Genomic DNA, 14,402 nt, shown 5'->3' with positions numbered 1-14,402 from the left:
TTTGCACACCATTAGTTTAGTTCTCACTTATAAGTATGAACATGTGCTATTTGTTTTTCTGTTCCTGCATTACTTAGGATGTGGTTTCCAGTTACATCCAAGTTGCTACAAAAGACAATTTTTTGTTCTTTCTTATGGCTAAATAGTATTCCATGGAATTTGTGTGTGTGTGTGTGTGTGTGTGTGTGATTTTCTTTTTTTTTATTTTAAAGATGTGGGGTACAATTTTATCCACTGATGGTTGATGTTTAGTTTTGTTGCACATCTTTGCAATTGTGAATTGTGCTGCTGTAGCATGAGGGTACAGGTGGCTTTTTCGTATAATAACTTCTCTTCCTTTGGGTAGATACCAAATAGTGGAACTGCTGGACTGAATGGTAAATCTACTTTTAGCTCTTTGAGAAGTCTCCATACTGATTTCCATAGTGGTTGTACTTATTTACGCTCTCACCAACAGTGTATTAGTGTTCCCTTTTCACCACATCCATGCCACTATCTATTTTTTTTAACTGGTGTAAGATGATTTTTATTTGCATCTCCCTAATGGTTCGTGATGTTGAGCATTCTTTCATGTTTGTTGACTCACTTGTGTTTCTTCTTTGAAGAGAGGTCTGTTCATGTCATTTGTTTTTGTTTTTTTCTTGCAGATTTGAGTTCTCTGTACATTTTCTATGTTAGTCCTTTGTCAGATGTATTGTTTGAGAATATTTTCTCCCATTCTGTAGGTTGCCTGTTTGCTCTGTTGATTATTTCTTTTGCCATGTAAAAGCTTTTCGGTTTAATTTAGTCTCATTTATTTTTGTTGTTATTGCATTTGCTTGTGGGGTTTTAGCCATAAATTCTTTACCTAGGCTAATATCCAGAAGAATTTTTCCTAGGTTTTCTTCTAGGGTTTTTATGGTTTCAGGTCTGATGTTTTCTGACATTTGGGTCTTTAATTCATCTTGAGTTAATTTTTTTAAATGATAAGAGATAAGGATCCAGGTTCTTTTGTATTGGTGTTGTTCGTGTGACTATCTAATTTTCCCAGCACCATTTGTTTAATAGGGTGCCCTTTCTCCGATGTTTTCATCTGCCTTGTCAAAGGTCAGTTTGTTGTAGGTATTGGAGTATATTTCTGAATTTTCTATTTTGTTCCATTGGTTCATGTATCTGCCTGTGTACCAGTACCATGCTTTTTGGGTTATTATAGCCTTGTAATATAACTTGAAGTTGGGTAATGTGATGCCTCTAACTTTGTTCTTTTGCTTAGGATTACTTTATTGCTCAGGCCTTTTTTTGTTGTTTGTTTTCATGTGAATTCATTTCATATGAATTATACATACAACACCTGATCTTGTTATATTGCTTGACCTATCTTTAATTCTATGCATTTTACAGTAGTGTTTAATCACAAATACTGTACTTAAATTGTGATGCTAAATGCACAGTCTCCAATCAGTAATTGAAAACAATATTATGTTTATTAGGAAAAATTTCAAATATACAGATAAATATAGCATAGTAATCATGTAGCTGTTAATGAGAATTAATAAATGTATTATTCGATCATATTTGCTTTTGATTTCTTCTAAAGAATTAAAGGAGTTCTAGAAATATAGTTAAGATCCTTTTAATCCTTTCATTAACTTTTGAAGTAACTACTGATACTACCTATTTATGTACCTATAAGCAAAATAGTTTTGTGTACTTTAGAAATTCACATAAGTGGCATACTAAGTACACTCTTGTTCATTTAATTCTGCAATTTACTTATTCACCGAAAATTAAAAGTCTCAACAACACCAAGTGTTGTCAGGGACTCAAGAAGGAAGTTTGATAATATCTACTAATGTTGAAATTGTACAAGTACTACTCCACTGTTCAGCACTTTCACTTCTGAAAGGGGAAAATTACTGTACATAAACACAGACAAGCATTTAGAATGGTGTTCATTTCAGCATTGTTTGTAACAGTGAAAAAGTAGACCTAGATACCTTCAAATAGATGAATAGGAAATAAATTACAGTGCAATAAGATGGAATGCAGAAAATGCATTGGTAAAATTGAATTAACTACCTCCTTCCATTTACTTAGTTTATATCATCCTATATTAGCATAATAAGTGATAAGGTTTGATCCACTGAGTTAATTATTAGTACCTTGGAAATATATACATACAAAATAATCTAGTTATAATATATCTCCACTGTGAAGGAACGATATGATCATCCTTCAGTTAGATATAAGTAATCAGCACAAACAAGGAAATATCCCTATCACCCTTTCCTAATTCTTCTTTTTCTCCATCCTTCCTAAGCTGTCTCTTCCCTTCTCTTATTGTTTTTGCTTTTCTAATTCAGAGAATCCAAGTGGTAACTTCTTTTGATTTTTTTTTCAGCTCTTGAGCTACAGGCTTTAGAGTAGAAAAATGAATCATGACATCTGCAAAATATTTTAGTCTAGGTGGTTAATACTGCTAAAATAAAAGTGGAATTTTCTATATAAAACTAAAATTTATCTTTAAAAAATTTCAACATATTAGAGCTACTTACATGTTTATATATATTTAATGAATGAACTATGTAAATGTTCATTCATTAAAGAATTTTAATGCGATGTGACAAATGTGTTGAAGGAGTACATTTTCTATATTTACTAAGTAAATTAGAAACATTGCTCACCAGGGTCAGTAATATTTAGACTTCCTAAAGAGAAAGAAACAGAAGTATAGGCTTAATTTGATTGAATAAGTCTTTTAAAGATGGAATAGAGCTTAAGGTTAGCATATCCAGATTACAGTTAGCTACAACTAGGACTTTGTGTGGTAGTGGTCCAAAAGTGAAAATAAATATTTATTTCCCTAGGTAGGGAGCTACAGTCTATTTTCCATAGTTTATATAAAGAAAGAAAAGAATGAGTTCCCTTCACGTTCTTTTATATTTCTATTTTGTGGAATAATTAATTTTAAATTAAGCATATCAAAAGTCTAGATGAGTTTAGAATTAGAGAAATTTTGCTAACTTATTCTGAAACTAAGAATAACAGACTTAGGAGAAGTTTGTTTTATGTGTTATAAACTGTACATAAAACCTGAGCAAAATCAAAATTGGTGAATACAATGTTGAACTTGAATATGGGTTAGGCAGTAATCCCTTCTAGGAGAAGATGGTGTATAAGTTTTTGAAACAGTAAAATTTGAATTGCTGAAAAGAGAAATGAGGTAATAAAAAGAAGACAACATGTATTTCTGTCTTCTTTCAGTAGATTCTAGCATTCTGCTAATGTTTAAGGAAATACAAAGGAATAAATCAAGATCCCAGACGTTGAAGGATTTAATCTCAAGAGAAAAAGTTGCAGAAACCAATAATTACATGATAGTGTCATAAGTGTTAGGATGCTCTTGACACAGGGAGACAATAAGCAACCTCTGCTGGGGAGATCTGAAATACAAAGGAATAAATCAAGATCCCAGACCTTGAAGAATTTAATCTCAAGAGAAAAGTTGCAGAAACCAATAATTACATGATAGTGTCATAAGTGTTAGGAGGATGCTCTTGACACAGGGAGACAATAAGCAACCTCTGCTGGGGAGATCTGAATCTTTAAGGATAAATAGAAGTTTGACAAGTTGAATAGGTGGAAAGAACGTTCTAGGCAGAGGGAACAATGTACTGGAATTTGACAGACATGACATCTCATAGTGTGTTTGAGGAACTGTGAGTGGTTAGATACATGCATATGACAGGTAAGAAGTTCGAAATGAGTTGAAAGCTAAGCATAAAATTAAACTAGATGGATAAACAGGGCAAGACACTATTCTTTAATTTTTTTTTAAGGTATTATGTGCCAGGTACTTTGTTTGCTTCTCCACTCTCCCTTTTTACCCTTCTAATGTAGATACTCTGACCTCTAGCCACATTGAATTTTTTCCAATTCTTCAAAATTCTATTCTGCAAACATTTATTGAATACTGTATGGCAGCCATTGCTAGGTAGCAGAGATATATTAATGAATAAAATATTCATAGTCTCTGCCTTCACATAGCTTATAGACTGTGACTAGTACTGGCATAGCAACTAGCATTACAACCTACTAAATAATACAGTAAGTGTTGCTGGTATAGGAACCTATAATAATGATGATCAACCAAGTCCAAGTTCTATTCTGAATGACCGAATGATGAGTGACATTTGGTGAGAATGAGGATGAGTGTGGGGACAGAAGGAGGAAAAGGGTAAAAATCTTCTAGCCAGAGGAAACCAACTGGAAATGTGAAAGATGTAGCACAGTGCTTTCCCAACAGGTTTCCCTGCTCCATCTTTAGCCTCTTGCAGTCCATTCTCCCCACAGCAGATTGATACTTTAACAATATAAATTAAAAATCATGTTGGTCTTCTCAGAATCCTCCAGGGGCTTCCTGTCTCTCTCAAAGTAGAAAAGTTCTTACCATGCCCCAAATAGCCCTGTGTAACCACTTCCTACATTTCTGTGCTTATCTCACTCTTATCCTTGCTTACTCTACTTCAGCCACCTTGGCCTCTTTGCTGTTCCTGAGACATTTCAAGCATGATTTTATATCACAGCTTCTCTACAAACTGTTATTCCTTTATATATCTGCTTAGTTGGTGACCCTCACCTTGTCCAATTCAAAGAGGTCTGCAGTGGTAACAGCGTATGAATTAGCAGCCTCTCCAACCATGGCCTCATGGCCCTATCAGCTTCCTCTGTGCTGCTTTTCTAAGTAGCACTATCATAATTGGTGGTGGGGCTGTATGAATGATATCACTAGACCCTACCTGTTATGAGAATAAGTACTTTTTAGTGTCTAAAAGTGTACCTTGCACATAATAAACACTAAATAAAATTATTATTGAATTCTATATCAAAAGTTATAGGTAGGATGTTTTATTTTTTCATCTTTGTGTCTTTTCGGTCATTTAAATACTACGTGGATTGACACAGCAACAGTAAAATCAAATTGAATTTCTTAGTAGATTTTTAAACATGCTATTTCTTTTTTTCAATAGTTGTAGGGGATACAAATAGTTTTTGGTTACATAGATGCATTGTATAGTGTTAAAGAGGTGTGGGCTCTAGGTGTATCTCCCACCCCACCACCATAACCTATGCACATTGTATCCTATAGGTAATATTTCATCCCTCCACCCCTTTCCACCTTCCTCCTTCTGAGTCTCCAGTGTTCATTACTGCTTTCTCTATGACTTTGCAGATCCTTAGCTAGCTCCCACTTATAAATGAGAACATGCAGTGTTTGGTTTTCTGTTCCCGCATTACTTAGTATAATGATTTCCAGTTCCATCCAAGTTGCTGCAAAAGACATTATTTTGTAACTTTTTATGGCTGAATTGTATTCCATGGTGTGTGTGTGTGTGTGTGTGTGTGTGTGTGTGTGTGTATAAAACATTTCCATTACCCACTGATCAGTTAAAGGGCATTTAGGTTGATTCCACATCTTTGAAATTGTTAATGTGTCGTGATAAACTTCTGAATGCAGTTGTCTTTTTTGTATAATGACCTTTCTTCCTCTGGGTATCTACCTAGTAGTGGAATTGCTAGATCATATGGTAGATCTACTTTTAGTTGAGAAATGTCCATACCGATCTCCATGGAGGTCATACTGATTTGCACTCCCACCAACAGTGTATTAGTGATCCCCTTTTCACCACATTTGTGCCGACATTTTTTTTTTAATAATGTCCATTCTGACTGGTGTAAGTAGGTATCTCATGTGATTTTTAATTTGCATTTCCCTAATGATTAGTGATGCTGGCATTTTTTAATTTTTTTTGGCCATTTGTGTTATCTTTGGAGATGTTTGTTCATGTCATTTGCCCTTGTTTTAATGGGGTTATTTGTTGTTTTCTTGCTGATTTGTTTGAGTTCTTTGTATATTCTGAATGCTAGTCCTTTATCAGATGTATTGTTTGCAAATATCCCATTCTGTAGGTTACCTATGTACTCTGTTGATTTTTTTTTTTTTTTTTTGAGTCAAGGTGTCACTCTGTCACAGCTCACTGCAGTCTTGACCTCCTGTGTCAGACAATTCTTCTGTCTCAGCCTCCTGAGTAACCAGGACCACAGGCACAGGTCATCACACTCGGCTCACTTTTTTAGAGTTGAAGTCTCACTATGTGGTCTAGTCCAGTCTCACACTCCCGATCTCAAGCAATCTTCTTGCCTCTGCCTCCCAAAGTACTAGGATTACAGGCATGAGACATTGAACCCAGCTTCTTTTAGATTGTTAAACATGCATTTTATTATAGCTAATTTTTTTTTAATTTAACAGTAAAAACATATTCACAGTATTATTTATTGTTGGCTTTTAAATTTATGTTTATTTTTATTCTTTTAGATCCTGAAGCATTTCAGATTAATAATATGTCTGAATCACTGAGGTTTTATTTATGTAAATTCAATATTATAATAATAAAAATAATTGCATTTTAATAACATGCTTAGGTACTTATTATATAGCAGGTTATTTTCTCTAAATTTATATTCTTATAAGTTATGTCTTTATAGATATAACCACAACATATTACTCAGGCCATGATTCAACCAGTGAACACTTCAATAATTTAAAATAGTAAAATTTAACACTAAGAGTTCTAGGAAATATATTGGTTACACATAGAGCCAAAGTTTACCAAAAGTTTATGAGCCACATATTGCTAGCCCTAGTAATTGTTCAATTTTCTTACTCATTATTATTCAGTTATCTTATTCATCATCACATTCTCTGTTCTCTCTGTTTAACTATGGGGATGTATAACTATATCATCCCCATCTTCCCAAAGCATTATCTGGGCAGCCTTGAATGGAAAGCATCATGAATGTGAGGAATCAAATGGCTATTCACTACAAAATGGTGGGAGAGGTGGCCAAGAGTTTATTTTAAACAGATTTTATATCGAGTATTGTGTTAGTTTCTTCATATCACCTGGCAATGCCGGTTCCTTCTTTGTTCTTTCTTTCCTATATAGTGCCTTCCCAGTCATGCCCTATTGCTAAAAACCATTTAAGAAGAGTAATGACCCCATATCAAATACCGTTATTTATATTGAGTCATAAATTAGTAGATCAACAAAATAGGAAATGTTAAAATGTAAGGATTGCCTGTCTGTCACAAATATAAAGTTTTTTCTCTTGCAAAAATTATAGGGGATGGAGTGTTAGATCTCTCTACAAAGAAAACCAGCATAAAAACTGAAGAGTCATCCATATGTGATCCTTCTTCTGAAAATTCAGTGGCTGGGTAAGCAATATCTAGGAAATATAATTTAATATGAATACAAAATTATCTCTGCAGAAAACTCTTATTACTATTCTAAGTAGTGTTGACATAGTTTTCCTCCAGAATTGTTGTCACTCATAAGTGTGTCTTTCATACCTTTCATTTGTCCTTTCTCTTTCTTTTTTATTCTTTCTGTTAAAGAAAAGTTATCAGAACAATCACCAAACTTGAGTTCATGTTACTAAAATGAACTACCAACTTAATCATAGACTACAAACTAAGAAGCAGGACAAGTAAGAAAATTTTAAATTAAATATTCAGAAGGCAATTCTAAGGGAAATATGTAATTTCAATATTTAATTTTTTAAACAATGAACAAATTCTAAAAATATACTGTACTTACTAAATCTTAAATCTAGTTTATAGTGTTTCATAGTGCTTTAGATGTGGTGGAAAACTAATGTATCAAATAATCACCACAAAAAGTCCTTTCATGTTTTGAAAACTGTCATTAAATTAATTTAAATAAATAAGTAGAAGTGAAATGCTGTTCTGTTGGATTTTTGGATTTTTTAAATAACTTTTGCATCTTCCCATTAGCTAACAGCATAGGAAGCTTTTTTGTCACATTTAAATCTTAGATGTAGAGTGTAATTTGTTTCAACTATGGCTGTAGTAGTGTTTGAGTCATAAGTTATAGTAAGCTTTATGTTTGGAAAACTTTGAAAATTGGAATGATACATTCGAAATAGAAATAACATTTATAATATCTAAAATTAAATTATCTTATTCAAATATAACATATCTATTTGTTTTCAAATTTTAAATTTTTGTTTAGAGGAAAATTAGTCTTGTGGAAATATGGGATGTTTTTGTTTGGAAATTTTCTTGCTGCTACAAATTTCCTTTAAAGGGGTTGACTCTTTTATTACTTGTTTAGCGGTAACGTCACGTTTCTACTAACAAAAACTCCTTTAGGATTTGGGTATTTTTTATACTGGAACTCTAATTGTACAAATAAAAATTATAAGTATTGCTCTGCAAGCATCTGTCAGAGGAATAGCAACATCATGAGAATATTTTTACAAATACTGAGTTAGGATTTTATGTTCTTGGAAGGTCTGCCCGTTGAGGCCACTGTACATTGACACATTGTCCTACCAGGACTGTAGCGTTTGCTTTGATAAGGAGTAACTACTACATCTCACAGACTTAAAAGTGTCATAAGCAGTGATGTTACCTAAGCAAGGAGTATAATAAAGGAGTGGACCCTCCCCTTCCATAGCTGTGTGAGAGTCTCTCATGCATCAGTTTACCATCGTTTCATTCCATCCATCCAGGAGACTACACAGAAACAGAGAGGACTATGTGGAAAGAAGTGCTGAGTTTGCAGATGGTTTGCTCTCAAAAGCTTTGAAAGACATTCAGTCTGGAGCACTGGACATAAATAAAGCAGGCATACTTTATGGCATACCTCAAAAAACTTTACTTCTCCACTTAGAAGCCTTACCAGCAGGGAAGCCTGCATCTTTTAAAAACAAAACTCGAGATTTCAATGATAGTTATTCATATAAAGACAGTAAAGAAACATGTGCCGTGCTGCAAAAAGTAGCCTTGTGGGCAAGAGCTCAAGCAGAGCGCACAGAAAAAAGTAAACTCAATCTACTTGAAACCTCAGAATTAAAATTCCCAACAGCTTCCACTTACCTCCATCAGTTAACTCTACAGAAAATGGTTACTCAATTTAAAGAAAAAAATGAAAGCCTACAATATGAAACTTCAAATCCCACTGTACAGTTAAAAATTCCTCAGCTACGAGTAAGTTCTGTTTCAAAATCACAACCTGATGGTTCTGGTCTGCTGGATGTTATGTATCAAGTTTCCAAAACCTCTTCAGTCCTAGAAGGATCAGCTCTCCAAAAACTGAAAAATATACTCCCTAAACAGAACAAAATAGAATGTTCTGGGCCTGTAACTCACTCAAGTGTTGACTCTTACTTTTTACATGGGGACCTCTCTCCTTTGTGTCTTAATTCTAAAAATGGAACAGTTGATGGAACCTCTGAAAATACTGAAGATGGATTGGATCGAAAAGATAATAAGCAGCCCAGGAAAAAACGTGGCCGCTATCGACAATATGATCATGAAATAATGGAAGAGGCTATTGCGATGGTAATGAGCGGAAAAATGAGTGTTTCCAAAGCACAAGGAATTTATGGGGTACCTCACAGCACTTTAGAATACAAGGTAAAAGAAAGATCTGGAACACTGAAGACTCCTCCGAAGAAGAAACTACGATTACCAGACACTGGGTTATATAATATGACAGATTCAGGGACTGGCAGCTGCAAAAACAGCAGCAAGCCTGTGTAGATTACTTGTTAGGAAAATGTTTGTGTGTGTATGTGTGTGTGTGTGTTTGCGTGTGTGTGTATGTGCACAGGTGTGTATTTGTGTGTCTATATGCACACATGTGGGAATTACAAATGCTCACTCTGACAGGAGACATGAAATTTTACAGTTCAAAAACCACTTACATGCCTTTTGAAAAAAAAGTTTTATTCAGGGTTTTCACTGTGGACAGAATTATATAGTTGCTTACTTAATTCTGATAGTTTGTATTTAATCCTTGTATAAATAGGTGAAAAAGATTCAGGTTTTCTTTAGTAGTCAATAGCATAAAGCGTTGTGGGAAAACAGTAATTGTCAAGTGAAACATTTTTATTGGTGAAAGACCATTCCAGCCATTCAGTTGAACCATCTTATAACGGTAATATGATATTAATAGTTTGTAAACATTTCATATAACATACTTACAATTACTGTAAGTACGTCAAACAACCAGTCAAAGTTTAAATAAACAGCTATCTCCATAAGGAAAATTATTATATACAGTATTAGTACACTACAGTACATTCTATGAAATACAGAATGCACGCAAGTGCATCCACCAGGAATAGAAAAGAAAACCTTAAAGGATATGTATAATGAAATTGAATATTTATCATTTAATAGTTGATTTAGCAGGAAGTTGGGGTTTATAAGGTATATACTTTTAAAAAACTGACACATAGTTAACCCCATAGAATTCTTTAATATAAGATGGAATACTAAGAACAAAAATAATTTAATTATTAAAATAATTTAATTTTGTTTTTCATTTGAAAAATAAGCTAATGTGTAAGGTTAGAAAAGAAAGTTGGAATGCAATTTAGAGCATGTTTATAATGTGCACAGAAGAAGCTTGAGAATGATAATTTTGGTTTAAATGTGCTGGTTAGTTGATGTTATGACTACTTTAAATTTTAAGGATTGTGACACACTCCTACTATTGAAAAACCTCAGTGTAACTTTAATATATTTGCTGCTGTGACATTTCAAAACATTTTCAGTTTATCAAAATGAATTACAGACTTCATTTTGGTGGGCGATACATTATCATTTTGCTAATAACCAAATTTGCAGTTTGTTCAGGGTCTTGAATAGATTTACAGATATTTAACACTGAAGCTGTTTTGAACTTTCAGTAATGTAAACTCTCTACTAACTGGGTAGTTAGAAGCTGGGCAGTGCATTTTAACTTTTACTAGACTCATAGGAGAGACCAGTAATTTTTATATAGCAGTTTTAAAGTATGTGTCAAAGTACCCATGTTGGATTTATGGAATATGCAGTTGTAGTGGTAAAAAGTTATAAAGCATATTCCTCTGTATGAAGAATGAGGATTTGCTTTATATTTTCAGAAATCTGAGTGCCCCTTTTCTCTGTTAAAATTCAGGTTCTGATCACTTTTCTAAGCCAGTTTTCCTAAGTCCAAAAGGAATACTTACAACTGAATTTAAAAAATAAGTGCACCTTGTCAAATACTTGTGTTTATACACTTGTGTTTGTGTGAATTTAATAACCACATATACATGTAACACTAAGATTTTCAGCTATTATATTTAAAAACTGATTACATGTGTTTAAAGAAACTGAAGAGTAAGAACTATACAGCCAAGTAGTTATTTGGTCTCTGAGATCTATACTGAACCCTCTTCAGCTATTAATGTTACCTACATACTAGGGTATAAATCTCTTGCTCTCCCCTCCCCCCAAGAAAATATACATAATAGATTACAGAACAGCAGAAGTCAGGGTCATCTTTCTTTTTAAAGAATTAAGCCATATTTTGTGAGGGCCAGAACTTGGATTATTTAATATATTTCCCCCTTCCCCCATTGAAAAACAAACTTAAAGGTAAAGTAAATGTTTCAAAACAATTTTATTGACTTCTTTATACAGAATTTTACTTGCAAAACTTTGGGGGCTTGAATGCATTGCATAATATTTATATTGTATTGAGCTTTTTTATTCCTCACACTATATTTACATTAATAAATTGATTGAGAAGTTTATAGTAAAGGGAAACTTACAGAACACTTTTGTATCATTTAAAAGATGACCTGACCAAAAACTTTACAGGATTCATAAATCAGGGATCATTTTGCTATTGACTTCACAGTGATCAGTAGTTTTATAGGTAATATTATAGTTAATTTGCAGCATTTTAGTACTTGTATTATTTATTTTTGGTCAGAAATAGTAAATTAAAATATTTTTTGATAGTTTATAGGTAATGATCAACCCGTAACTTTTAAAAGAAACAAAATGTTTCTATTATTGAGTTAACTTTTTGATTATACAAACTAGGAAAGGCAGGGAAATTCCCCTTCTCCCCAATGATTCTATTAAGATGATCTTTATGTTAAACTTTCAAAGTACTTTATAAATTTAGTTACCAGTTACTATTTATTGACAATTTTCTGAAAAATCCAGTTTCAGCAGACTTTTAATGAAGGTGAAAGCAGCCCTTATGTGCTTTCTACTTATTTGAATGTTCCTCAAGTATTTTATATTTAAAAGAAAAAAAGAAGGAAAAGAAAAAACAGTGCCTCTGTTTTTAGAAAACTACTGCTCAGTAAAGTTGTTTAAACCATTTCTGGTAGCTAATGACAATTTTATATTAAATTGTATACTAACTTTAGTGAGACTGATTTTTTTAGTTGTTTACAGTACAAATACTTGTATTTGTTTTTTAATTGCAGTATTTCCATTGTCGCAGTAATTTAGTAAAACTCTGTGGCTGCCTTGATTTTGACAGATTTTGTTAATATAAACTGATTGTTAGGCAATTAGTTATATTTATGCATAAATCAATTGCACTATAATTCATGAATTATTTATTACAATATTTTCTAATGAATTCATGTATCTGTCTTGTGTTGTAAATGTACTGTAATTCTGTTCCTACTTTGTGTTGTTATATATCTAAATCTGATTGTATGAATTTTAATTGTTCAGTTAACGTGTTTCTAGGTTGTAATTTGTAGTAAAGCACTTCAATGCTTTTGCACTTAAATTTACAACACTGTTGGCGTGTGATTGATTTACTCATTCAGTAAAAGAAAAGAACAGAAAAGAAAAGAAAAAACCTGAGTACACTGGCTTCTTTAATTCACTTTAGAAAACCAGTTTATTAAGATTCGTGTTAAAAATTGACTTTTTCTGAAGAAATATTTCAACAACAGTCTTGTGGGCAAAATGGATAGTAACATCCAAAAAGATAGGCAGGATGTTTTGGTTTATAAATCAAACAGGAAATGGTTAGAAAAACTTTAACATTAGAAACAAAGGGTCTATAAAAATGCAATTTTAGTACCTTCATATAATCACTTGAGAATAAATTCTAGATTGGAAACTTATATGTGTATTCAGCTATTATTTACTCATATATTAGCTTTTTCTTTAAGATCTTAACATGCAAGAAATATGGTTAAAAAAAAAAAAAAAAGGAAGCCGAATAAATGTGTCTTGTGAAGTTGTATAATTTGACATCTTAGTTATCTAGTATTTGACAGATAAAATTTAGTATCTGAATATCCAATTGGTACCTTTATTAAGATGTCCTTTATATAGCATTAGATGGAAGTTATTGGCCACCATGATATCTTTGAAATTTCATTATTAAAATTAATAAACTGAATAAGAAAACTTTTAAAGTATAGATTTCCTTGGAGTGTCAGGAAAGGGATATAAAAATCAGTGGTTTTTGTAATAATTTTGTGAGTTTAATTGATACAACTTTTTTTCAAAATACTTAACACTAGTCACTAGTTTTTTTTTATTATTTCTACTTGACATCTGATTTTATTAACAGAAAAAAAGCCTTTGAACATATGAGGACCAGTTATGAAAGGATATTAACCTTTAAGATATAGTGTAGTATGTTTCCAAGAAATATACTATTAGTTAAATATGTTTAACAGGCCATAACATTGCTTTAGAAACTGCTGAAGTGCATGCATCACAATATTTTGGGGTTTCTTTTGCTTATGTGAGAATTATAATATTTTATTTTCTGGAAAATAGTTAATTATAAATTTGGGGGAGTTATTTCCTTTTGCTTTGTTTTCTCTCTCTCTCTCTCTCCCTCTCTCTCCATACACACACACACACGCACACGCACACGCACACACATACACACACACACAATTGAATCCTGGGAATTGGTTCCATCATTTTACATTCCCAACCATGACAAAATTTACAAAAATTTATCTTCTGAAAGGAAAGATACTGTAGCCGTGTCCTGTCTTCATCTGTCTAGAGGCAGCAGTGAACTCAAAAAGCTTAATTATAATTTCACGTTTTCTCACTTTGTTAGATAACTTCTTTATTCAAATCACATGTTAGTTTTAGTGAAACATTGGTTGAATCTAGTTATCTTTTTTCCAGAAAAGGTGATCAGATGTTTAAATTTTGCTTTCGTATTGTCACTACTCAAGTAACACTTTCATAAAATGTAAATGAGGTTTTTCATACACACATATCTGTGAAACAGGTTCTATTAGTTTTAGGCTGCAAAATAAAAATATTCCACTTTTTGTTTTAAAAGAGAAATCCTTTCAGTTGTAATATACATGAGCATATAGTAATCCCTATTTAAACAAAATACATTTTTCAATAGCAATTCATAATCATCATATCACAATTCCAACCCTAAATAAAATTTCTACAAACCAGAAACTATTAACAACAAAACAAATGTAACAAATCAAAAGTGAAAGCCTATTTTCATGTACAGAGTTTGGTGATATGTTTAATTAAATAGATACTTTTCTGA

General features: G+C 32.5%; 1 protein-coding gene across 2 annotated transcripts in view; it reads left to right on the top strand.

Annotated features, from left to right (window-relative positions):
- LCORL (ligand dependent nuclear receptor corepressor like) overlaps window positions 1–14,402 on the top strand; it is a 196,765-nt gene that overhangs the window by 149,488 nt on the left and 32,875 nt on the right. The window contains exons 6-7 of one of the 2 annotated variants that reach the window (XM_008058623.2): window positions 7,165–7,258; window positions 8,578–12,715. In XM_008058623.2, the coding sequence (XP_008056814.1) occupies window positions 7,165–7,258; window positions 8,578–9,610 (1,127 nt within the window). In that variant the 3' untranslated portion in view covers window positions 9,611–12,715. Of the gene's footprint in view, window positions 1–7,164; window positions 7,259–8,577; window positions 12,716–14,402 lie in introns of those variants that run through there. The other variant, XM_008058624.2, reaches the window with a different exon arrangement.

Source organism: Carlito syrichta, unplaced genomic scaffold, assembly GCF_000164805.1.
Source record: "Carlito syrichta isolate Samal-C Ts95f unplaced genomic scaffold, Tarsius_syrichta-2.0.1 Scaffold303517, whole genome shotgun sequence".
Taxonomy (NCBI): Eukaryota; Metazoa; Chordata; class Mammalia; order Primates; family Tarsiidae; genus Carlito; species Carlito syrichta.
This window is presented reverse-complemented; position numbering and strand designations above follow the sequence as displayed.